The following is a 27161-nucleotide window of genomic DNA, read 5'->3' as shown; positions in this document are numbered from 1 at the left end:
GGAGCGCGGCATAGCTGTCCTCCACTCTCCTAGCTCACTCTGAGCACAGGGCTCCTGAGGCCACCATTTCCCGTCCCCGTCCCCGTCCCCCAGGTGGTATGGAGGCCCTGGCCCCGACGCCCACGCAGGAGCCAGATCCTAGTGCAGGGGATCCGGCACCTCCGAGTCCCGTGGAACTGGACCCCCATGCAGGTCCTTTACCCCCCGAGGTGTCCTCCTCATCTTCCCCAGATGAAGCAGTGGCGGGTACAACACCCGCAGGCCCACCTCCTATAGATCTTCATGCCCATCAGGATTTGTTACGTAGGTGGCACGAAATATGGACTTACAGGCCGAGGAGATAGTGGAGGTGCAGGACCCGGTGGTGAGCATCCTTTCATCGGATGCCCCAACACGGGTGGCATTACCCATTATCAGAACAATTCAGGCCAACGCTACAGCCATATGGCAAACCCCGGCCTCCATCCCTCCCACTGCCAACGGTGTAGAGAGGAAGTACTTTGTCCCTTCCAAAGAATATGAGTACCTCTACACACATCCTCCACTGATGAGACTACCAGTGAACACGGTGAACGCCAGAGAGCGCCATGGCCAGCAGGTGGCAGCGCCCAAATCAAAGGACACCAAGCGCTTTGATTTGTTTGGACGCAAGGTTTATTCGGCGGGGGGTCTGCAGCTTAGGGCCGCAAACCAACAGGCGCTTTTAAGCAGATATAACTATAACTCATGGAACTCCATGGGGAAATTTAAAGAGTTGGTCCCCCAGGACTCAAGGGAGGAGTTCGGGGCCCTGGTGGAGGAGGGAAAAAAGGTGGCTAGAACCTCCTTACAGGCCTCCCTAGACATTGCGGACTCGGCAGCCAGGACAATAGCGTCAGGGATAGCCATGCGACGTGTCTCCTGGCGCCAGGTTTCGGGGTTGCCACCAGAACTTCAGCAGACCCTGCAGGATCTGCCGTTTGATGGCCAAGGCTTGTTCTCAGAGAAGACGGACTCTAGGTTACAGACCCTCAAGGACTCGAGAACCATGATGCGCTCCTTGGGGATGCATGTCCCAGGACCCCAATGCAGGCCATTTAGGCCACAGCCACAGAGGTTCTACCCTCCTCCTCCTCGTCCGAGACAGGACTTCCCCAGACGGTGGGGACGAGGTGGTAGATGGAGGTCGACGGGCCCTCAGCAGGGTCAGAATCAGGGCCCACCTAGGCCACCTTCAGGCCCTAGGCAAAACTTTTGAAGCTGCGCCCGAGGACGGCGTACCAGCCACCACCCAGGATCCATTTCCTTCGTTTTGGGATTGCCTCTCCCGTTTCCACCGTGCTTGGTCCCTTATAACTTCGGACTGTTGGGTCCTTCGCACGGTGGAGAGGGGATACACTCTCCAATTTTCTTCTTCCCCTGCTTCCCACCCCCCCCCCCCGTCCCCCTTCAGGAACCCTTCTCACGAGCATCTCCTTATACAGGAGGTTTCTGGGCTCCTCTCTATGGGGGCCATAGAGGAGGTTCCCCCAGAGTTAAGGGGCAAGGGGTTTTACTCCCACTACTTCCTGATCCCCAAAGCAAAAGGGGGTCTGCGACCCATCTTAGACTTGTGCGGACTCAACAAATTCATAGTAAAGTTGAAGTTCCGCATGGTCTCCTTGGGGACCATCATCCCTTCCCTGGAGACTGGTACGCTGACCTCGATATGAAGGACGCTTATTTTCATATAGCGATCTACCCCCCGCACAGGCGCTTTCTTCGTTTTGTAGTAAACAAGGTACACTACCAATTTGCTGTCCTTCCCTTCGGGCTGTCCGCAGCTCCGAGAGTGTTCACCAAATGTATGGCCGTCGTGGCAGCATACCTTCGTCAGCAAAGGATACAGGTGTTCCCGTATCTAGACGACTGGCTGGTCCGCGGCCGTACCAGGGAACAGGTTCGGGCACACGTCAGCATAATACTACAAACATTCCAAGACTTAGGCATTCTACTCAACGAAGAGAAGTCCACTCTGGAGCCAACCCAGAGAATAGAGTTTATCGGCGCAGTCCTAGACTCCACACTTGCCCGAGCTCTTCTGCCAGACACTTGGTTTCACGCCATCGCAAACATCATCCGCGGACTTCAGGCCTTCCCGATCACCACTGTAAGGACATGTCTCGGTCTGTTGGGTCACATGGCCTCTTGCACTTACGTAACCAGACATGCCAGACTTCGGCTTCGTCAGCTTCAGGCCTGGGTCTTGTCAGTGTACCGCCCTTCTCGGGACAGCCTGAGCATGGTAGTCAAGATTCCGAGCTCAGTCTTGACCTCTCTCACCTGGTGGCTGGATCACAAGGCGGTTTGTGCAGGAATGCCGTTTCACGCCCCACAGCCCTCCCTGCACCTAGTCACGGATGCCTCATCTCTAGGTTGGGGGGCTCACCTCGGGGGGAGCACCATACCCAAGGCCTGTGGAGCGCATCCCAACTAGCTCTGCACATCAATGTTCGGGAGCTCATAGCAGTACGCCTAGCCTGTCAGGCATTTCTAGGTCTCCTGCATGGCCGCTGCGTGTTGGTCGGACAACACCACGGCCATGTTCTACATCAACAAGCAAGGAGGAGCCCGGTCGTCTCCCCTATGCCAAGAGGCCATTCGCCTGTGGGAGTTCTGCATTACCCACTCGATACATCTCATGGCATCCTTCCTCCCTGGAGTCCAGAACACTCTGGCGGACCGTCTCAGCAGATCCTTCCAGACGCACGAGTGGTCGATTCGCCCGGACATCATCTATCCCATCTTCCAGAGGTGGGGATTTCCCCAGGTCGACCTGTTCGCATCTCGAGCCAACAGGAAGTGCCACGAGTTCTGCTCCCTTCAAGGGCGATCTCCGGGCTCCCTCTCCAATGCCTTCCTTCTAACGTGGAAGGGCCAGCTGTTCTACACTTTCCCTCCGTTCCCACTGGTCCACAGGGTACTGCTCAAGCTACGCAGAGACCAGGCGCATATGATTCTAGTCGCTCCAGCTTGGCCGAGACAGCACTGGTACACCACGCTTCTGGAGCTATCGATTCAGACTCCAATCATTCTTCCTTTGTGCCCAGACTTGATCTCCCAGGACCACGGTCGATTGTGTCACCCCGACCTGCAATCACTCCACCTTACAGCATGGATGGTCCATGGCTGAATCGGACAGAACTGCAATGCTCACATCCCGTGCAACAGATTCTGCTGGGAAGTAGAAAGCCCTTTATGCGGACCTCCTACTTAGCCAAGTCGAAGCGGTTCTCCTGTTAGTGCGAACAGCGGGCCACGCCCCCTCTGGAGGCATCTATTCCCATCATACTCTAGTATCCCCTGTCCTTGAGACAGCAGGGCTTGGCAATATCGTCAGTCAGAGTTCACCTGGCCGCTATATCGGCGTTCCACCCAGGAGAACATGCTTCCTCGGTCTTCTCTAACCCGATGGTTGTCAGATTCCTCAAGGGATTAGACTGGCTATACCCACAACAGCGCCAACCCGTTCCGGCGTGGGATCTTAACCTGGTTCTCTCCAAGCTCACAGGGCCCCTGTTCGAGCCATTGGCTACCTGCTCGCTCCTTTACCTATCTTGGAAGACAGTCTTCCTCGTAGCCATCACTTCAGCAAGGCGTGTTTCTGAACTCCGGGCACTCACGTCTGAGCCTCCGTATACAGTCTTGCATAAAGACAAGGTGCAGCTTCGCCCCCACCCTGCCTTTCTTCCCAAGGTGGTTTCAGCTTTTCATGTGAACCAGGATATATTTCTCCCGGTCTTCCATCCTAAGCCGCACGCCACGCGTCAAGACCAGCGTATGCACTCCTTTGATGTGCGCAGGGCCCTTGCTTTCTATATTGAATGTACGAAACCATTCTGAAAGACGACGCAACTTTTCGTTGCAGTAGCCGACCGGATGAAGGGCCTACCGGTCTCCTCCCAACGTCTCTCCTCTTCGATCATATCCTGCATTTGTGCTTGTTACGACTTGGCCGGTGTCCCGACTACGCGCCACACCGCTCACTCCACGAGGGCCCAGGCCTCCTCGACTGCCTTCCTGGCTCAAGTTCCGATCCAGGACATTTGTAGAGCTGCAGTTTGGTCATCAGTCCACACCTTCGCCGCTCACTACGCGCTTGTACAGCAATCCAGGGATGATGTTGCATTCGGATCAGCGGTTTTGCACACTGCAATGTCTCACTCCGACCCCACCGCCTAGGTAAGGCTTGGTAGTCACCTAATTGGAATCGATATGAGCAAGCACTCGAAGAAGAAAAGACGGTTACTCACCTTTGTAACTGTTGTTCTTCGAGATGTGTTGCTCATATCCATTCCAAACCCGCCCCCCTTCCCCACTGTCGGAGTAGCCGGCAAGAAGGAACTGAGGGGGCGCTGGGTCGGCTGTGGTATATATTCAGCGCCATGAAAGCGCCACTCCAGGGGGCTCCACAGCCGACCCACCGGGTGTTGCTAGGGTAGAAAACTTCTCCAACGATCGTGCACGCGGCGCGCACACACCTAATTGGAATGGATATGAGCAACACATCTCGAAGAACAACAGTTACAAAAGTGAGTAACCATCTTTTAGTTTATTATTTTTAGTGTGGTAGCTCCCAAAATGTGACAGGGACTGTACAAACACATAAGAAAAGACAGGCCATACCCCCAAAGAGTTTATAATTCAAATAGACAAGAGAGATGAGCATAGAAACAAATATTCTTGGTGATATTAGGTAAACATTTTGTTAGTTATTTTGTTTCCTTGTTCATCCCTTCATTCCCTTTTCCAGATGCTCCAGCCAGTTTGCTCCACCAATATGCATTCTACCACCTTATGGCATAGACTCAATCTTATTATGAGAATCAGGGGGTTAGGGAAAAGAAATTAAAAAATCAGCTGTTAATACGGTACTCGTATCAAATTGAATTCCTAAAGCAGACTATGATATGGCAATAATATGTCTGTTAGCAGACAAAATTGGTGAAAACTGAGTGTTTCTACATTTTTTTCATCCAGGTATATATTAAAGCTTGAATTTAAATAATTTGGATTTGTTTTACAATTATATAGTGATTCATAGGCCAGAATGGACCAGTGTGATCATCTAGTCTAACCTCCTGTATAACTCAAGCCATAGAACTTCCCCCAAATAATTCCCAGAGCATATATTTAAGATATTTTAAAATACATTTTAGATGTTTTAGATACAATTGTGATTGTATTAATCTACTCTGAGGAATCTATTATTTTTCAATAATATTATCTATGCTTTTCTCAAATTGAAAGTGGAAATCACTAGGAAGATATGGAGCAAAGTCCAAAAACAAGGATGTAAGTAACTCAGAATTCTTCTTTGAGTAATGTCCCTATGGGAGCTCCATTACAGGTGCATATATGCCTCTTGTACCTTTTGATCAGAGATTTTTCGGTAGCAGTGCCCATTTGCCCCATGCATGTGCTCTAGCTATCCTCATGCCCTGTATCAAGAACTGTGCAGGTGAACCTCACCTGGTTTCTCCTCAACTGCTTGACAGCCTGAGGTGGAGCATCTAGCACGCCATTTCAGCTTTGCTCTAGCTTAGTCTCAAGGTCTTAGTTCCAGTTCAGTTTATTTAATTCTTTCGATAATCGTACTTCTTTAGTTAATTGGAGATTTTCTGATTTATATTCCCTTTCCCCATCAACCCCCCTTTCTGAAGGGTTTGCTTTGGGGGTTGTCATCAACCTGGCATGCCAGAATCCCCATGATTAGAGCGCTGCCTGAGAATCTATACCAGTGAGCGACGGACATTCTTGGTGTATCCACTATCTGGGAAACACCCACATTCCAGCCAAATGCAAGATCTACTCAGCTTTTAAAAGCAGATTTTGAAAAAAAACAAGAGATTAAATTTAGGCTCCTCATGATGGAGCGTTCCCTCTGACCAGCCTCAGATCGAGGCCCAAATACAGCCCACAGACACAGACCTGGAACATTGGCTTCCAAGTGAGCACAGTGCCCCTTCAACCTCCATACCTAGATCTTTGTGGGATAAGAACACAGAGGTACCGGTAGAGATCCAATGGGGAGGGAGTGCTGGACCTCCTTATAGAGAGCCTAATTCAAAAAGGTTTGGTCACCATCAAGAATGACCGTTTTGGCGACTTCAGGTTCCAGGAAGCTCTCTCTGGTACCAGGAGCTCTCTGAAGATCTTGAGGTCCTCAAATCACCCGTGATACCATGCAAACCTCAGTACTGAAGTTGTCTGTGGTACCCTCCAAGCATGACTGCTCCAGCAGAGACTCTAAACACTCTAGAAAATCTGTAACTTTCATCACCACCTCTGCAGACCCAGGCTGCAACATTGGCATTTCTGAAGGCATCATCCTCAGTAGCAGGACCATTGGCTGCACAAGATACTACTGTCAACATCCTCAGTACCGACACCAGTTAATCTGGAGCCTCATCCAGTCTTGGTGGAGATTTACCCGGTATCGCAGGAGCTTAGATTCTCCAAGGACTTGTCAGTGTCTGAGGTGCAATAGTTTCCTTTTTTTAATGGTTATCAAACAATTGTTGATGATGAGATCTGCAGGGTCTCAGAGATCTCACCTTTCTCTGATACCATCAGCTCTATATGGACAACCATTCTTACCTTCAGTGTCTGCTCCTTCTCTAGACTATGCTGAAGACTCTTCTTCGGATTCCTAGATCTCTGTGCAGGGATTCCCTACATACCACCATAGAGACATTTTTCTAGACATCTTACATGAGAAAAGAAGCCCCATGGGCAAGACAATCTTTAGCCCCTTCTCACTGGTATGAGCAGCACTGGAGTCCTCCTGCACTACCTTATGGTTCCCCACAATGGCTGTATTGTTACTGGTGGTAGCCTGTCATCAGCAAATGTCAAGGGCTCCTAGCTATTCCTTGAAGATCATCATGAAAGGCAGTCTCCTGCTCCATCTCTCCCTCCTCAAGAGCCCCAACCAGAAGAGGAGTCTTTTGAGGAGCAATAGACTAAAGTGGACAACGAGGTGACACCACAAGCTAATCTCCACCAGATGAGGTTGTTATACCGTCTCTGCCCTCTTACACTGATGATTTTAAACAGTTTCAGGAGCTGATGAAAGAGATTGCTGACTCGCTTCAGATCCCACTGGAGAAGATGCAAGTGTCTCAACTTAAGTTCTTGGACATCCTCCACAGTACACCCTCTGATTCTGTAGCTTTACCAGTAAATGAGGCTCTACTGCATCCTGCCAAAACTAGTTGGAGTCTGACACAAACAACTACAATGTATGCAAGCAAATACAAAGTACTATGTTCCAGAAAAAATTACAAGTTTTTATTTTCACACCCTCCTCCCAACTGTGTAGTTGTAGAGGCTGTTAGTAAGCATAGTAGGCAACACTAACAGCATACTAACTCATATCATATGATAAAGACCAGAAGCCCTTCAACCTTGCTGGATGTAAAAACTACTCTTCCATAACCCTCCAGTTTAGAATAGTGAATTATCAGCTCTGATGGCAAAGATGGCACACCAACTACAATAAACTCAACACTTTTATTAATCATCTTCCCCTGGAACATTAGGAATAGTTCCAGGCTGAGTTCATAACTGAGTCATCTCTTAGCAAGCACTTGGTTGTGAGCCTCTGTAGAGGTAGCTGACACTGAAGCTCTTTCCATCTCTGCTGCTGTCCTGCATCGAACATCTTGGCTGAAGCAGTTGAGATTTTCTAGGAAGGTCCAAAATACCATAGAAGACCTTCTTTTGACAGACTGAAACTTTTCAGTGAGTCCTCTGATTAATCCTTGCACACTGTAAAGGATTTGAAGGCCACACTCAGGTCTGTCAGTATATACACACCTGCAAATAAAAAATTGAGTAGATCCCAACACAGAGATCCCATCTGTTCCAGTTCTCCGACATTCATAGACTGGCCGAACAACCTAAGAGACCGAGATATCAAAAGAAAAGGCCTGCTACTGCAACCATTGCCATCACCCAGCCCCCCCATCTCATCTAAATGTCAATTTTGATGGTGTGGTCAAAGGTCCAGAACATCCCCACCTTGGGAATCTTCAGCTATACCACACTACTCACCTCCCTCCCTTTGGAGACACTGTCTTCCATTTTTGAGCTTCATGGGAATAAAGTACATCTGACAAATGGGTTTTGAAGATTATAATATCAAGCTACTCCATCCATTTCACCTCCATCACCTCATCCCACTCCTGTCCCCATCCCTCCTCAGAGACTCTTCTCACAAACATTTGCCTCTTCTAAGCATAGAGGCTGTAGAATCAGTTCCAGTCCAGCACAGAGGGGAAGAGATTTTATTCCAAGTATTTTCTGGTTCCAAAAAAGAATGGTGGATGAAGATCAGTTTTAGATCTCATACTTCAAAACACCTTCGTGAAATCAGATATTCAGGATCATAGCTATAATTCTATCATTAGATTCTGTGGATTGGTTTGCAATCCTCGATCTTCAGATCATGTATGGCTATCACCCCTCTCAAGAGGTTTCTTAATTTCAAAGATGGCCAGCACCACTTCATGTATCAAATACTCTCTTTTGACCTCTAATCTGTCCCAGGAGTATTTTCCAATGTCCTGGTAGTAGTAGCCACTTATCTTTGTTGGCAGGGAATAATCATCTTCCTCTATCTCAACAATTGGCTATTAAAGGGCTGGTTGTATATCAAAGTCCTCTCTGCAATACAGCCAGCCATGTCCTTATCTGCAGTTTAGAACTTCAGTTCAGTACCAAAAAGTCCATTTTGATTCCAGTTGAACAGATAGACTTCATAGGATCTTCTCTGGATGCTGTCACGTGTAGAGCTTACCTCCCTGTGGACAGATTTACAACACTGACTAGCCTTATTGCCAAGATTCAAATAAAGCCCCAGACAACAGCAAGAAGTTGCCTCCAACTGCTGGGTCATATGGCAGCTTGTACTTTCATCTTTCATAACACAACACACCGGGCTGTATCTTCGCTGCTTCCAGAGTTGTCTCAGAACAGTCTGTATCCTAAATAAACATAGTCTAGACAAGTTGGTATCTGTCCCTTGTCGGGTGATACACTCACATGGCTGGTGGAAAGACCTGTCCAGAGTGCATGCATGATTTCCTTTCACCTAGCCGCCTCCTCCTATTATCACAACTTCAGATGCGTCACTTATGGGATGGGGCACTCACCTTGGGGGATGCTTCATCCAAGGCAAATGGTTGTCTCAAGAGTCTCTCTTACACATCAGCCTCCTAGAATTAAGAGCAGTCAGGAACACCTGTATCCACTTTCTTCCCTTAACTGAGCAAAGTTATGCCAGATAACACAGCCTGCATGTTCTACGTAAATCATCATGGAGAAGCAAGATTCCTCTCTCTTCGTGCTGAAACAATAAAACTATGGAAGTAGTGTATAGCCAATCACATTCTCATTTCAGCCTCTTAACTTCTCGGGCATGCAGAACATCATGGCAGGTGATCTGACCAAACGTTTCTCCCAGGATTACAAATGGAAATTGGAACCTTGGATTCTCAAACAGATTTTCCTGGCTTTGTGGGTTTCCGAAAATGGATCTCTTTGCAACTACTGCCAACAGACAGTGCAAGAAATTCAGGTTGATGGGGCATCTGGATCATCAGTCCTTGGAAGACACCTTGCTCATTCTTGGATGAGGGACTTTCTCTGTGCACATTCTCTGATACTGTTAATTCTAATGGATGTTGAACGAAATAAGTCAAAGCTAGAGTCATTCTAGTTGCGTCAACTTGTCCAAGGCAGTCTGGTACCCTTACCTGATTCACCTCACTTCATTTGCAGTGTTGCAGCATTGACCATTTCCCACCCGCTGTCTCAGGATTACAGTTGAACATTATCTGGACTTGGCCATCCTCCAACACAGAGCTTGGGTTTTCAGTGGTTCTCAGGGGTAGAGGTTTCCTGTGTGACAGAGATACAAGAGATCCTACTAAACCACAGAAAGATGTCTATACAAAATACTTATCTTCAAAGCTGGAAGACATTTCACAACTGGTGTACTCTTCCCTCTTTGCTGTTATTGATTGCTTGTTGGATTTAAAGAAATCAGATCTTTCCATGAGTTCAGTCAGAGTTTTTATTTGACAGCTATTACAGCCTTTCATTCCCCTGTGCTAGGATTCTCAGTCTTTGTTCATCCCATGTTGAGCCACTAGTTAAGTCTTCTCTGCTGCACTTATCTATGAAAACGGCATTCTCAGTGGCCATCTTTTCTGCTTGTGTAGTCAGGAAACTAGGATCGTTAATAGGTGAGTTCCCCTCACCCATTTGCAGTTCTCTTCAGGAATAAGGTATCATTATTCCCATGTCCCAAGTTTTACCTAAAATATTCTCTGATTTCCACATTAACCATGTTATCCACCTTCCTGTGTTTTTTTTCCCCCCAATGCGACACCAATATTAGAAGGGCATTAGCCTTCTATTTGGACTGTTTAGAAAGTCTTCTGGACTCTTTATCTCAATTATGACCAGATTTAAAGGATCCATGATCTCTACACAAAGACTTTCAAAGTGGATTTCTGGCTTGTTACCAGGCTGCTAATGTTCAGCCCCCTTGAATAGCTCATTCTACAAAATCCCAAACTAACTCCATGGCACTATTAAAAAAATGTGCCAACTGCTGAAATTTGCAAAGCGGCAACCTGGATATTAATGCATTTTTTTCAAACACTGCATTCTGGTATTTGCCTCTAAATCAAAAGCTGCTGTTGCCATGACAGTCCTTCTGTATTCGCTCCAACTCCAAAGCCGCTCCTCTTTTTGCTATTGCTTCGGAGTCACCTCAAGTGGAAAACCCATAGGGACACTGTGACACTCTGTACCTCGGGGGAACATTCTGCACCCCCATGTTCATCCTTATAATATGATTGTGTATCCAATGCAAAGTTTGTCATGTCGGGTGTCTTCGGAAGGGTCATGATGCACTGAGCATTGTTATTATAGTAACATTATAGGTTGTAATTTCATGTATATATAGTTATGAGGCTGAAAATGTATCCTCATGGCTTAAAACAAGCCCGGGCAAAAACTCTCCAGGAGCAGAGGCCCAGGCAAAACTCTCCAGGAGCAGAGGGACAGTTCACACCTCATCAGGGCATGTATGGGACAAACCTAGCCCAGCTTCACAGGAGCAAAGGACACTGGCCTAGGCAGCAACAAAGGATCTGTTGGACTCTCACCCCCCTTCCCTTGCATCTGACGAAGTGGGCATTCACCCACGAAAGCTTATGCTCCAATACATCTGTTAGTCTTAAAGGTGCCACAGGACTCTCTGTTGCTTTTTACAGATGCAGACTAACACGGCTACCCCTCTGATACTTGCCCCCTTCCCTTGGTCAGTTTGGAACTACAATGAGGTAATGCTCACCTAACGCTGAAGCGGGGGCGGGGGCAAAGCCAAGAGGGAAGAAAGGACATGATAAAAGGGAGAGACGTTTGCCATGCTAGACTTAATGATGAGTGATTATTTAAAACCAGTTTTATCAACCAAAGGGCTCTTCTCATCCCGAAGGACCAGCCACATACCGAGGTCAATATATAACTCAGATCTTACCCAATAATCATACTTTTGCCAATCTTTTAGTATCTAATATCTAAAGATTTATTTGTAAGAGAAAAGAAAGAGGAGAGAGTTAACATGGTCAAAGGAATCAAGTATGTACAACAATTGCAGAGTTCTTGTGTCAGGTTTGAAGCAGTGATGACATAAACTGCTGACTTATAATGTCTCTGGTAACATCCAAAAGATTGTAAGGTTCTCAGTGCATTGGTTGTAATGCTCCTGTTAGTTAAAGTCCATAGTCCAGAGATCAGAGCAGGAAAGAGGCAAAATGGAGATATTTCGAGGGCCTTTTATAGCTTCTCCCATGTGGAGGGAAACTCATTGTCCCAAGCAAAGTCCCCAGCACAGTTTGTGGAAAAGTACAGGCACAAGATGGAGTCCAGCGTCACGTGAGCTTGTCACATGCCCTTGCATGCTTCATAGTGTCATAGCTGGGGCCAGAACCCATTATTCTGGCTAAAACGTCCACAGGAATGTCCATCAGGTGGGGATAAGCTTCTTCCAGGGCTCATTGTGTTCATTAGTGGGCCACCAACTTGAATAGTCCATTCACAATGTGCTGGCTAGATCAGATGTAAACTACCTTTGTGGGTGTTACCCAGGAGCAAACACATATGAAACATAGATATATAGTCAATATTCACAACTTCCGACACAAAAATGATACATGCATACAAATAGGATAATCAATCATAATTTTTCCATTGACACCTTACATGACATACTTCATATAAGATTTGTTGCAATTGTATAACAGTGGTTGCAACAATTATTTACATGGTTATATTTGATTTATATAACATCACAGGGGGCTCAGAAGGAATTTCCATGTAATAGCTACTGTCAGCTGCTCCAGCCTGGGGTGGAGTTGGGAACTGGAAATGAGGAGTCCTTCTGTTGTGTTAATTGGGTTAAGTTCCTTCCAGCAGAAATCTGAGAGGGAAATTGTCATGGGTATTTCCCCTGCTATATTCCTTAGATGAAAGCTCATTGTGGATTTAAATTCTAAATAATTTTTTCCATAACTGTTTTTTTTTCCTTTTTAGTTCTGTTTAGACATTTTCATCTAGACTGCACAAATTGGAGACGGTGCAGAAAAGAGCCACAAAAATGATTCAAATGCTGGAGAAAATGCCTTTTAATGAGAGATTTAGAGTTCAACCTGCTTAGCTTATCAAAAAAAAGATTGAAAGATTATTTGATTATAGTGTATAAGTATTTTCATACAGAGAAAATACTAGGTACTAAAGAACTCTTTAATCTAATGAAGAAAGGTATAACAAGAACCAATAGCTGGAAGCTGAAGCCAGACAAATTCATATTTGAAATTTTTGACAGAGTGATTAACCCCTGGAACAAACTACTAAGGGAAGTGGTGGATTCTCCATCTCTTTGTGTCTTCAAATCAAAACTAGATGCCTTTCTGGAAGATATGTTTTAGTCAGACATAAGTTATTACACTTATTATGTGGGCAACTGAGTGAAATGTAACTGCCTGTAATATGTAGGAGGTCAGACTCAATCTGTTGGTCCCTTCTGGTCTTAAACTCTGTGAATCTTTGAACCTTAATTTTACCCTTTTGTTAGCATCTCTTATAATACTAATTATATGATCATAGCCTATACTTTCTACAGGACATCCCCACTCCTGTCTTCATCATTCAGAGTGCAAGTATATGGTGCATGGTGGATATGGTAGTGTAGAGACTAAGACGGGGGTCCTGTAGATTTGTATCTTATCCTTGGCAATGTTCTATTTGCAATTTTCACTTGTAATTTGACAATACATACAAATTTTAAAAGGTTTAACGGAGAGCACATTTGAACTTCCAGGAGACTGGATGAATGATGGTTAGTGAATGCGGCTGTGGTACACTCACTGAACAATGATTATAAAAACAAATATTACTCATTCACACTCACTCTGTCTCATTCACTGTGCAGTGAATATAAAATTCACTGGGCCTTTTGGAAAAATAGAATGTGGTCATGCAATTTTAAAGACTGTATTGTGATGCATATGCAAAAGATGGGGGCAGAGTTGAGCTTGTATAGAAACTGTTACTTACGATTCTGTCAATATATAACCCTGCTATTAATGTAGTTTTTTGGGTGGCTTTTATAGTCTTTGTCCTTCTCCCTAGTTACAGAGCCTATAACAGATATTTATTTTTAAGTTTTTCAGATCTTCAAACAGAAGAAAAAGAGAAGAAAAATGATGTTCTAAATATTTTTTCGGTTGCTTCAGGCCATTTATATGAACGCTTTTTAAGGTAATTTAAGCAAAAAGGAAGACTTAGGAATTTAATGGGAATATTCTAAAAGTTCATCAACAAGTTAAAGTTTTTAGGAAGTATGGCTATTCTTTTTAAGAAAACAGTAGGAATAATAACATGGCATAGAAAAAATGTACACAGGAAGGATCAAATTTATTTTTGGTTCAACTATTGAATTATACTAGAGATCTAATTGATCCAATGTATGTGTGTTCAAGAATATTATATCTTTCTCTTTTAAAGAAAATTATTTTTTAATGCCGTGCATCAATGTATGTGATAAATATGAACACCAAAAGGCCAAAATCAGCCTTAGTATATGCAAAGTAACTCCACAACTTCATTGGAGTCACATCTGTTTAGATAGTGGCTGAATTTGCCCCAAAATCTACATACTATCATGTGATGGCCCATTCTCTATATATACTAATACTACTGTATCCACAGGTTAATGATCTGATAAATCATAATTGTTTTAAGGGAATCATTATAGTGTTTTGTGTCAGACTGCTTAGTCTGCTTTTGTTCACAGATTTTTTGAAACAATTGACCAAGATTAACATAAGAACAGCCATTCTGGGTCAGACCAAAGGTCCATCAAGCCCAGTATCCTGTCCTCTGGCAGTGGCCAATGGCAGGTGCCCCAAAGTGAATGAACAGACAGGTTATCATCAAGTGATCCATCCCCTGTCACCCAATCCCAGCTTCTGGCAAACAGAGGTTAGAGACATCATTCCTGCCCATCCTGGCTAATAGCCATTTATGGACCTATCTTCCATGTATCTATCTAGCTCCCTTTTGAACCCCGTTATAGTATTGGCCTTCACAACACCCGCTGGTAAGGAGTTCCAGAGGTTGACAGTGTGTTGTGTGAAAAAATACTTTCTTGTTTGTTTTAAACCTGCTACCTCTTAATTTCATTTGGTGGCCCCTTGTTCTTGTATTATGAGAAGGAGTAAATAACACTTCCTTATTTACTTTCTCTAAACCACTCATCAGGGTCGGCTTTAGGCCGATTCTCCCGAATCGGGCCCCGCGCCTAAGAGGGCCCCGCTCCCTAAAGAAAAGTGCCTAACTTAGGCGCCTTTTTAATTTTTACTCATCCGGCAGCCCTCCAGGACTTCGGTGGCATTTCAGTGGCGGGTCCTTCACTCACTCTGGATCTTCAGCGGCATTTCGGCCGCAGGTCCGACCATGCCACGGAAGACCCGGAGCGAAGACCTGGAGTGCTACCGGGTGAATCATCCCTGCCGAGGCCCCGTCGAAACTATTTGAATCGGGCCCTGAACTTCTTAAAGCAGGCCCTGCCACTCATGATTTTATAGACCTCTATCATATCCCCCCTTAGTCGCTCTTTTCCAAGCTGAAAAGTCCCAGTCTTATTATTCTCTCCTCATACGGAAGCTGTTCTATTCCCCTAATCATTTTTGTTGCCCTTTTCTGAACCTTTTCCAATTCCAATATATCTTTTTTGAGATGGGGCGAACACATCTGCATGCAGTATTCAAGGTGTGGGCGTATCATGGATTTATATAGAGGCAATATGATATATTCTGTCTTATTATATATCCCTTTCTTGATGATTCCCAACATTCTGTTTGTTTTTTTGACTGCCACTGTACGTTTAGTGGATAATTTCAGAGAACTATCCACAATGACTCCAAGATCTCTTTCTTGAGTGGTAACAACTAATTTAGACCCCATCATTGTATATGTATAGTTAGGATTATGTTTTCCAGTGTGCATTACTTTGCATTTATCAACATTAAATTACATCTGCCATTTTGTTTCCCAGTCACCCAGTTTTGCGAGATCCTTTTGTAGCTCGTCACAGTCTGCCTGGGACTTAACTATCTTGAGTAGTTTTGTATTATCTGCAAATTTTGCCACCTCACTGTTTACCCATTTTTCCAGATCGTTTATGAATATGTTAAATAGGGCCCAGTACAGATCTCTGGGGGACACCATTGTTTACCTCTCTCCATTCTCCATTATTGCCATTGTGTATGCTGTATCCTCTCTCTGAGTGCATCCCTACAGAATGGAATTCTGTAATTCTCCCATTCTTAGGGCTAGTCGACACTAGAAGCAATACAGCAGCGCAGCTGCACCAATGCAGCTGCACTGCTGTAGTGTGTCTGATGGTGAAAATGCTCATGCCGAGAGCTCTCCAGTCAGCATAATAAAACCAACTCCACAAGAGGCAGTAGCTATGTCAGCAGGAGAAGCTCTCCTGCCAACATAGCTTTATCCACACCTGCAGTTAAGTTGGTGTAACTTCCGTTGTTTAAGAGGATGGCTTATTCACATCCTGGAGCAACATAAGTTATACTGATGTAAGTGGTGTGCACAAGCCCTCAGACTAGTCCCAGGGCTGCAGTACCTTGTGGATCAACTGTTCTTACCTAGCAGGTAAGCTTGGACTGAGCTTGGACACCTGCAGTTCTTCCCTCCCAAAATCTGTAACCAGTGAACTACAATGATTCAAAACAGCTTTCTTAAAATAAAAGTATTTCTTTTACAGGAGGGACAAAGCATTTAGAGAAAACCGTTTATACCCATGTCTTTCTTACCAAGAGGCATACCATCCTCTGATAGTAACCTAGGCAGGACCAATTTCTTCAGACTCCTCTGGCAGGCTGTCATGTACCTCAGTCTTGTTTCCCCAAGCAACGCTTCTGTCTCTCTTGAGAATATTACTTTTAAACCTGCCACCGTTCTTTTGATTTCCTGTTTTGCTAGGCCTTTTTCTGCCCTGGCACTGTCCCTTACACTGTCAATGTTTGGTGAAGAGTGACTTATCTTGAGCCATTCTGTCTCCTTCCTGCTTATTTTTTCTTACAGTCCCTATTAAACTAAACCAATACAGTCGTACAGTAAACATCCCAATAACCAAGTTAACATACAGTATTTATGAATTATTACAGAGCAGCTCCATTTCAGTCACATATGTATGTACCTTAGGGTAGAACCTGTTAGTAAACCCATGTTTATTTAAACACTGTTCCTTCTAATGTGGTTTGAAAACAGTTTGGCTAGTGTGGTGTATACTTAGCTGTCTAAAAGCGGTCTAGAAAAATCTATGCCAGTATGCAGTTTATGATCATGGAAGTCAAACCTTGCTTAAACTGCGTTAGCAAGAATCATAAATAGAATCAGGTTTGCTACAAGTTTTTGTTTCTAATATATAATGGGTCTTAAAACTATAAAATCCCTTTTGATGTTATGGTTGAAATGTGATTTCATGAATATATTAATTTATTTATTTAGACTTTTCGTTCCACAGAATTATGATGCTTTCTGTTCTGCGTCATACCAAAACACCTGTTAAATTTTGGTTTCTGAAAAATTATCTTTCTCCTACATTTAAGGTAAGTGTAATGTCCATCTTTCATTGTGCTTGCATTGTTAATAAGAGTATGTGATAGACCCAGGCTGGTTGGGTACAGCAGAATAGCAGAAGGCAGATATACTGACCACTGGATTAACAGTTTTCTGTTCCCTGACTGATCAGAGCAGGGGCAGCTCCAGGCTAATGAGAACACCTGACTCCAATTAACCTGCAGAGTCAGGTGAGGCCATTAAGCTAATGTGACCACCTGACTCTAATTAAGGCCCCACTGATACTATAAAAAGGGCTCACTCCAGTCAGGCAGAGGAGAGGAAGTGCGGCTGAAGGGCTGGTTAATGAAGACACCCTCAAGTTATTGATAAGGGAGCCCTAAGGTAAGGGTGAAGAAGGGAGAAGCAGGAGAGCTGTGGGGAAGTGGCCCAGGGAAATGTAGCAACTCTGGCAATGAAAGGTTGGCTGCCAACAGCTGCTACCATTAGGGTCCCTGGGCGGGAACCTGGAGTAGAGGGCGGGCCCGGGTTCCCCCCCAACCCACCACTACAGGAACCCCTCCTGGGAGGGGAAGTCAGGCCCCTGTCAGGACAGGAGACTAAACTGTTCTAAAACAAACCCCTAGGGACAGCAGAGACTGTGGGAGTTCTCTCACCAACCTCCTTGCTGGCTTATGATGAAAAGGGCTCAGTAGACTGTAACCCTGGCCCTAGAGAGAGAAGGGCTACGTGGAAGGTCACAGTGAGCCACTGAGGCTAGCATATACCGCCTAAAAGTGCAGGACCCACCGGGACAAGGTCAGAGCTCTGCCACAAGTAGTAAAATGAATAGCAATGCATTGTCACTTTTACTGAATATCATATTTTTTATAATTAGAATGGATTTTAAAAATCATGAAATTAATTAAAATAATTGCATTATGGAAACATTAATATCAAAGTTTTTAAGCAGCCTTTATATAAGATCTTTTTTTTTCTTCTGAAACCAAGGTAGAATGGGTACATTTTAAGTTTCTTGTATTCTTACAGATTATATCAGTTTAAGAAAAATACATATAGTTGGGAATACCACTAGAATTATGGAAATTGTCAGAGCAGCTGAAACATGTTAAGTGCACCAACTGTCATTGTAGTTAATTTCATTTTGCATCAGACTCCATGTATAAAACATTTTCGGGCATAATTGTGGTGTTAATCAGTATGTCCTGACCTTAAAAGATAAAAAAAAAAATCAGTTGGGGGCATTAAAAAAAGGGAATGTAATGCGGGGGAGGGGGAGAATATATATGAGAGAGAGACAACAAGAATGGTTATAATTAAGAGAGCATTATCTGTTGGTTAACTTATAGAAATGGGACTTAGGAGTTATGGGTTTGGGTATCAACAATGCCAGCTTTGCTGTGTGACCTAGCACAAGTCACTTAACCTCTGTGCATATTGCACTGCATAAAGTTTTGTTTTTTTTTTTCTTTTTCCATTTCTAGGAGATTATTCCTCACATGGCCAAAGAATATGGATTCCAGTATGAACTAGTACAGTATAAGTGGCCCCGCTGGCTTCATCAACAGACTGAAAAGCAAAGAATTATCTGGGGTTACAAAATTCTTTTTCTGGATGTTCTTTTTCCACTGGCAGTGTACAAAATAATATTTGTTGATGCCGACCAGGTAAGAAACAATTTTAGAAAAATACATCTGAAAGCAGGGTTTTGCATTGGTTCATGTCAACCCTTACCATCCCTGTAGATATCCTGTCTCAGATATTGATCTCATTAGGTCTCAATAACTGGATTGGCCATCACTAAGCATTACTGAAGGTGCTGCATTATGTGGTGTCCAAAATTCGGTATGCAGCCCTTTTTACTCATTAATGAAGTAACACCTTCACACCATAGACTTGGAGCCATTGTGCTGTCTCAAATGGTTGTGATGCTGAAGTTTTGATCAAGTGGCCATTAAAAATCCCAGGATACTTTTTGTAAGTGTCTTGGTGCTGAATAGATAGTGTATGTAAAGCATCTTCAGAACCTTTCTGAAAGGTAAGGATATTATATGGGCTAGATTTGCAAAGGTGACTAATGATCTGGGTGCCATAATTTTTGGGTGGCGAAACTGACATACCTAACAGGTCCTGATTTTCAGAAGGGAGGTGCTTGTCACTTTTTTGAAATCATGCCTCTTTGAGGAGTGTCAGCTTGGGCATCCAAAAATGTTGTCTATAAATAGAAGATGATGCTTTTTACTTATTTCTTTTAGGTATTAAATATGATCAGGCTTGGCAGAATTCAATTTTTATCATTTTGGCATCTATATATTTTTGTTTTAACTTTTTGCCTATTTGTGCAAAATTATGGGGTTTAAGCATTTTTTAATTTTTGTTGATTTAAAGTTTTGAAGTTGCAGGAAATTAGAGTGTGTCAGACAATTATTTAATGACAGTAGACACTGATTCAAAAAGTTAAATTTTTTACAACTATTAAACACATTGTTAATATCACAGGTCAAAATATATAAAGTAAATATCTTTAAATCAAACTCTTAAGTTCTCAAGTAGCATTTTTCTTATTTTTCCTATCTGTAAGTTTCAATTATTATCGATGGAAATATGTTCTCATTAGTTTGTATGTGTATGGTGAAATTGATGTTTACTGACATTTACCAATAAAAATCTAATCCTTCCAAGCCTAAATATGATCAACTGAAGCTGTACATAATATCCTATCCCAGGCTGGCTGGCCCTTTAAGAAGGGTAGGGTTCAGCCTCGCCTGTGATCGCTCATCTCCTCCAACCGCCTCCAGCTGATCCTGATTGACTGGGGATCAGGTGGTTGGGGTCAGTTATCAGACCCAACTTGGAAGCAGGCCACAGAGGTGTGCTGCAGAGGCTGACCCTACCGCAATAATAAAGAAAAAGTATGCATTTTGCCCAAGCAATAACTAGATAAACATGTTCTAACAGACTATTAGACTAACAGACTAGATTCATTTCTGTCAAAAATCTGTGGGAGTACAGTTGGCATTTGGACTATATCTATATAAGGGGGCAAAACAACATTAAACTACAAAAAAGAAGTGTTTCCTGTTTTTCTCTTGTTTAGATTGTGAGAAGTGACCTCAAAGAACTTAGAGATATAGATCTAAATGGAGCTCCCTATGGATATGTCCCCTTTTGTGACAGTCGCACAGAAATGGATGGGTACCGTTTCTGGAAATCAGGGTATTGGGCATCACATCTTGGAAGAAGGAAATACCACATAAGGTAGGAACATTAATTTATATTTTTGGACTATTTGTAGAAATGTTGAAAATGTTGGTCTTTTGTCAATAAGGCATTCAATAACAATCAAATAGTGTAAGATATCTGGAGAGAGACAGAAATAAAGCGTAAAATCCATGCAAGGTGGATTGATTTAAATCATGATTTAAATCACTTAAGTGGAAAGCTTTGATTTAAATAATCAATTTTAATCAACTTTTTCATTTGTACTTCAGTTATTTTCTAAAGAAAGGTGCATTGTCATTGGTCGATATAACCATTAAAACATTTGATTTACAGCTAAATAGAACCTTTACACTACATTTGGTACATCTTTTGCTACTTAGGATGGTATGCATTTATTTAAGCAATTATATAGCTTAATATAGATTCTTATTAACTGTACATTTTTAGTATGTTAGAAAATGGTGAATGATATCTCAAAACATGTTACATATATACAACTAAATCATTTATTAAACAGAGAATCACTGTAGTCAGTAAATTAAACTGATTATTTCAGGTTATCCTGGGAAAAATTTCAACAATCCCTAACTGAAAGTGAGTGAAGCTTAAGTTCCTTCTTGCCTGAATCTCTTGAAAATGAGACAACAGTCTCCTAAGTTACTTAGACTGTCCTTCAGATTTTTCAAACTAGTGGCTCTCATCCCCGCCATCCTCATTTTTATTCATAGACTGGAAGAAAGACCAGTTTTCCTGCTTTTTCAAATCCCAATCGATTTCTCAGCTTTGAATGAATTCGTCCAAATGAAGAAAATATGTTTTGTGTCCTCGGAATAGGCTGCTGCTGTCAAAAGCTGATTTAGCACTTCAGCAAACTCTGGTTTCCGGTGCTTAGCTAGTGACTTCACCAGTTCAGTATCAGAGGGGTAGCTGTGTTAGTCTGGATCTGTAAAAAGCAACAAAGAGTCCTGTGGCACCGTATAGACTAACAGATGTATTGGAGCATAAGCTTTCGTGGGTAAATACGTCTGACGAAGTGGGTATTCACCCACGAAAGCTTATGCTCCAATACATCTGTTAATCTATAAGGTGCCACAGGACTCTTTGTTGCTTTTTACCAGTTCAGTGACTTTCTTTAAAACATCAATCAGGAGACATGTATTACTTAAATGGATCACTCCAGCCATATAATTTTATTATGTTTGGCATGATTGATGTCCATGTCATAGAAGCATCTTCTTCTTCGGCAGTTAGACATCGATCCTGGTACTTTGGATTGAGAATATTGGCAAGAAAATTAGGTGGAGTAAGTGCTTGTTCCATCCATATATTTTTTTTTACTGCCTGTAATTTAACTTTGTTGTTGGTTATTTCTTTCTTCAATGTCTCTTAAAAATCTTTCCAAATTTCAACAGCATCAGCAATAGAGCAGCAATCTTTCCGCAGTTTGACACGGCTATGGAAATAGGTTTCAGTTTATTCAGCATATCTTCTATGTTTCTCTTTAGTCTGCTGTTGACTACTTAGTCTGTGATAGTCCCATCTATTTTGTCACAATTTTTTCCACAAATTGTCATCAGAATAGCTCAGTTTTTAATAAATAGCTCAAAACAGTCAACCACTGAATTCCACTGTATATCTTGGGGGAGAATTAGTTTGGGTCCTCCTGCTCTCTTCAGTGAAGCCGAAGCAAAGTGGTTGTTACAGAAGTATTTTGCTATTTCAGCAACATTTTCCTTTATTCCTGGAGTTGTACTTAAATATTAAGCTAAAAGATTCATCAAATGAGTACTGCACCTATATGTTATAAGGTTCAGGTTCTCTTCATTATTTTTCTCTAGATTTCTTCCTATCTGTGCTACATTTGTAACACTGCCTGTGACAAAGCTACACACTTGAATTTTTGTTCAGTTTGTTATAGCTTTTACTTCTACTTCTATTGCTACTTCTTTTAAATATTCTGCTGTATCAGTTGTTTTTGCAAGATAGACAACTCCATATTCTCTTGTCACACAAGCACATATTACTGGATCATTGTGTACATTGCTCCACCCATCAAGACTCAGATTAACAAATTTCCCTCCAATTTTTCAGCACACTGTTCAATTTCCTTCTCATACATAGTATCCAGTAACCTTCTAGCACTCTTTCTTCTGCCAGGTGGAAAAGTAGCCTGGTCATAATGAGTGAACCATGTCTAGGGCTGCATTGTGAAAAATTTTGTCCCTTCTTCCCAAAGCGTCCTGCTTTGACACCAGTGTTGCTTCTTTCTGGTTACACACTCTGCTCCTTATGCCTTGTTACATAACTCTCACCTCTACAGAAAACAAATGAACTCACAACAATCTAAAAATTCTGCTTGTATAATCTACATATCTTTTAGACTTCAGTATTTTATTTGTTTAGAGACAGAAAGGAAGGCAATTGAGAAATTAATGGATTTCTGTTTGCATCTCTGTCTGTGTACACATGCAAGGACACAGAGAAGGGCCATTTACCTGAAGTGCTGAGAATCATCCAGAAGCAAAGGCTGGTAGTTACTGGGCAGATCAGTATTTTTCCATGAACCGGAGAGTAAGTTTCCATGATGGGTGAAGTCATAGATACTCATAATTTGAGAACTGAGCCAGAGTTCAGGTAGAGAGAAGCTGTAAAATAGGAGAATGAGCTCACGCAGGTGGACTCATTGAATGATCTGGATGAGATACATGATGGTGTCTCCTGGTGTCAGAGGCTGGGTTCCAACACCTATGATGCCTTTGCTAGTCTCTTGAACCCAGTAGCACAGCCCCTGGGTCCTCCACAGGATCAAGCCCTCAATATGGCACAGGTTTGCCACATCTTACGCGCATTTAATATGCGCAATTTCAGCTTTATGCGGTCTGCAAAAACAAAACAAAAAAAGAGAAAAATAACAATTTTAATACTGTACTTGTAGTTCGGGCGATTCCGCCCACCATTCAACTCAATGTAATTTTGACTATACGCGGTTTTCGCTTTACGTGCTACCCGCGGAACGGAACCCCCGCGTAAGATGAGACAGACCTGTACATGACTTATTGTGACATTTATAAAGCTTAACCTCAAAAGTTAGTTTTCCCCCTGATTCTCTCTCTATATAGAAAAACAGCCTTTAACTCAAAGTTTTTGATAGAGGCTTATGGATTCAGCATGTTTATTTTTATTTAAATGTTAAGAGATTATAATAATTTTAGGCTTAACGTTTTTGTATTAAATTCAGATTTCATTTTAAACAGGTTTATTTTTAAGAAAAACATAATTTAAATAAACATGAAAAAAATCTAATTAATAAAAAATCTGATTTTTTTTAATTTTTTTTTTTTTTCCCCACCCTAAATCCATGTGGTAGATTGATTAGCGCATGTTGAGTTCACTTCTTGTGTTGGGCTTCAGCTAGTTACTTAAAATAACATTCCTTTATTGCATACACGGTATTTGTCTCCTTGTTATCAAGTTTTTTTCCTGTTTCTAGTAGGTATGTCAAAATATGCAAAACTTAATGAATTTTTGTTTTTGTAGTGCCTTATATGTTGTGGATCTTAAGAAGTTCAGAAAGATTGCTGCAGGAGACAGACTTCGGGGCCAATACCAGGCTCTCAGTCAAGATCCAAACAGTCTATCAAACTTAGATCAGGTATGCAAAAGTTTAATGTCTGCCTGAAGATAAATGACATTTTTTCTTTTCTTTAAAATATTCTTCCTGTTTTTCTCTGTTTTCACTATTTGTGGTTTGCATGTAGACTTAATTACTTTCTTACTATTATAGGAGGAGCTCTCCATAGAAGGTTTTGCAAATGCACTTCTGTGTTGCTATCACATTACAACATTTTTAAGTTGTGATCTGGTTACTAAAGTATAGCTAGAATTTTCAGGGGTAGGTATTTTTATTATATTTATTATCACATAAATTATGTACATTATGTACATTTTTAGGAAAATGGAATGTCAGGTTATAGCTCTCCTACTATCTACTGTGTGTAAATCTTCTCTTTGGCAGTCTGTGCAATGGAATCCAACCTACCATCTGTCAGTACAAACAGACCAAAATACAAGGAGAGTTCTAACGGTTGATTTTTTTATTTTTGTTGTTGTCAGTCAGTTTTTTAGTGCAAAAAATTCCAATTCTTATTGTTGGTGCACACTGCAGCAGTCATGGGATTGTGTGACGGGTGGACTAGGCCCAGATGCCCTCTCAGGGAGGCCTCAGGCCACACCTGTCCCAGGAGAGGAACAAGTCCTCGAAGCAGTCTAGAGAGCCTGCGCAGGAAGCAGCCAATCAGGGGGAGGCTAAAAAGTTCTAACCAATCAGAGAGGCTGCAGGGAGCAGCCAATCAGGGCCTCAGAGGGCCATATAAAAAGGAGGTGCAGAGACAGTCAGTTCCTTGCTGGAGCCAGAGGAGTCCAGTTGGTGCTTCCGGCTGGCCAGAGGGAACTGCAGCACTATGGACAGATCAGTGCTGGCAGGGACCAGGAGAGCAAAAGGGAGCTTCTGGTTTGCTGCTGGGACTGAATACAAGACTTCAGCCCTACAGCCCTGCTGAAGGCTGGCGCCTCGGGGAAGTGGCCCAGGGAACTGAAATCAGTTTAGATAAAGGGACACGGCAGCACATGGCTGCTATTCTGAGGGTCCCTGGGCTGGGACCTGGAGTAGTGGGCAGGCTCGGGTCCCACCCATAGGTCACTGGGGAAATGGCCTACAATTGGAGAGCAATAAACCCCCAGAAAGGGGATCTGAACTAGCTCCTCAAACGCCTGGATCTCCCACTAAGTCTACAGTGTCAGAGGCTTCAACCTGTTGACTTGGTACCATGGAGGTGAAGGACTCTTCTTCTGGTACAAATGGGGCTGTGAGATCCCAGAGCACTTAGGAGAAGCATGACTCCAGCAGGCTACACTACCATCTGTGAAGGACACGGGGGCCCAAGACATACACTCTTCTAGCATGGCATCATCTACATCAGGCTTACCAATGGTGCTTTCTCACTCAGCTCCATCACTACTGGCAAAATTGCAGCACAAGGCACCTTAGGCCCTGGCACCTACGTGCTCCATATCAATGGTACTGTCAACCTCAACTGCTACATTGATACCAGCAGACTCAGTACAGCAGGAATTTTGCTACTCTAGGGGCTTGTCAGTGTTAGATGAGCCAGAGTCCCCACTGTTTATGGGTACCAAACAACCAAGACTCCAGTCTCTGGATTTACCATTGCTTCCTGGAGCCACAGGATTCTCTGCCCTTTTCTACTGCCTCCCCTCATTGGAGGACATTGAGGAGAATGAAGGAGACATTCAATCAGTCTCCACCTTATCAGTGGGGGGTTCCCCTCCACATCAGTACAGGAACCCATATTTTGGCAAGAACCCACGTCAGGGAGGGTGGAATCAGTCCTGTACCACCTCCACTCCTGTATGAGGCCCTTCCCCCCTGCCCCAAGTGGCCATACTGGTATCCTGGTATCCTTGGGCAGCATAACGGCAGAAATTTGCCAGACCTTCAGCTTTATTGTGCCAGGAGAGTAGGGTTGCACAGTCTCCTTCCACCAAACCCCCAACACAAGGATACCTTTGAAAAACAGGAGGCTAGGGCAGACAAAGAGGCCACCCCTCAAACTCCTGTTTTGTACTCATCTCCAGATGAGGCAGTCACACCACCACCACCATCGATGGCTGATAATTTTCAGCAATTCCAGCACCTTGTGAAAAGGGTGGCTGACACCCTCTAGGTACCTCTTTAGAAATTAGACTCACAATACACGCTTCTGCAGTTGGCAACACCCACCCAAGTTGTGCTCCCATTAATTTCTGGATCCATCAAAGACTGTGGCAAACTCCTGCCACCATCCCACCAACTTAAACAGATGGATAAGAAATATTATGTTCCTTCCAGGGACTCAGAATTTTTGTTTTCCCATCCCCCACCTAATTCCCTGGTGGTGGATACTGTAAACGAGTCTGGATAAACAACATTTCTCCAGGTCTACCCCTTACAATAAGGACCAGAAGAGGTAGGACCTTTTTGGCCGAAAGGCGTACTCATCCACGACCCTCCAATTTTGGATGACAAACTGTCAGGCATTCATGGCCAGGTAGGACTTAATAAATTACAACAAGTTTGCAACCTTTATTGAACATCTTCCTCAGGAGCATAGAGAGCACTTCCAGGGCATCAGTAAGGAGAGTCAGTTATTAGCCAGAACTTCTCTCCAAACATCTTTAAATGCCCTGAACGCTGCCGCTAGATCCATCTCCACAATGGTTGTCATGCACAGAACGTTATGTCTCCAGCTGTTAGTATTCTGAACCTCTTTTGAGAACCCTATCGAGGACCTCCCATTTGATGGTCAGAAGCTCTTCTCTGGGACTGTGGATGAGTCCTCACACTTTCTGAAGGACTCAAGGGCCATGTTGATGTGTCTGGGTATACACACAACAACAAACAAAAGGAGATTTAGCAGGACTCAAACTGCTTGGAGATCATGCCTGACCCAGTTCTCTGGATTTCACAGAACCACTGAACCCTCTAGAAAGAGGCAAAAATTCCAGAGGAAAAGAGCTTCTCACCCTCCTTCAGCAAGTACCCAGTCATCATCAAAACAACAGTTTTGATGGGTTGGTTGAGGGCTCAACTCCTCTGTCACCTCTAGTTTGCAAGCTGCAACATTGTGCCCATCTTTGAACTTCTGGAGACCTCCTTTCCCATTTTCAGAAGGTCTGGC

At 43.3% G+C, this 27161-nt stretch overlaps 1 protein-coding gene across 1 annotated transcript in view; it reads left to right on the top strand.

Moving 5' to 3' along the window:
• The window catches only part of UGGT2 (UDP-glucose glycoprotein glucosyltransferase 2), a 273428-nt gene that overhangs the window by 223484 nt on the left and 22783 nt on the right, over nucleotides 1-27161 (top strand). Inside the window, exons 32-36 of the mRNA XM_054012252.1 lie at nucleotides 13762-13857; nucleotides 17147-17231; nucleotides 18687-18869; nucleotides 20300-20460; nucleotides 23962-24076. Of these exons, the coding sequence (XP_053868227.1) occupies nucleotides 13762-13857; nucleotides 17147-17231; nucleotides 18687-18869; nucleotides 20300-20460; nucleotides 23962-24076 (640 nt within the window). The remainder of the gene's footprint in view (nucleotides 1-13761; nucleotides 13858-17146; nucleotides 17232-18686; nucleotides 18870-20299; nucleotides 20461-23961; nucleotides 24077-27161) is intronic.

The sequence above is a fragment of the Malaclemys terrapin genome, chromosome 1, assembly GCF_027887155.1.
Source record: "Malaclemys terrapin pileata isolate rMalTer1 chromosome 1, rMalTer1.hap1, whole genome shotgun sequence".
NCBI classification, from domain to species: Eukaryota; Metazoa; Chordata; order Testudines; family Emydidae; genus Malaclemys; species Malaclemys terrapin.
Note: the sequence above shows the minus strand (reverse complement) of the source record. Positions and strands in the feature narration are given on the sequence as shown.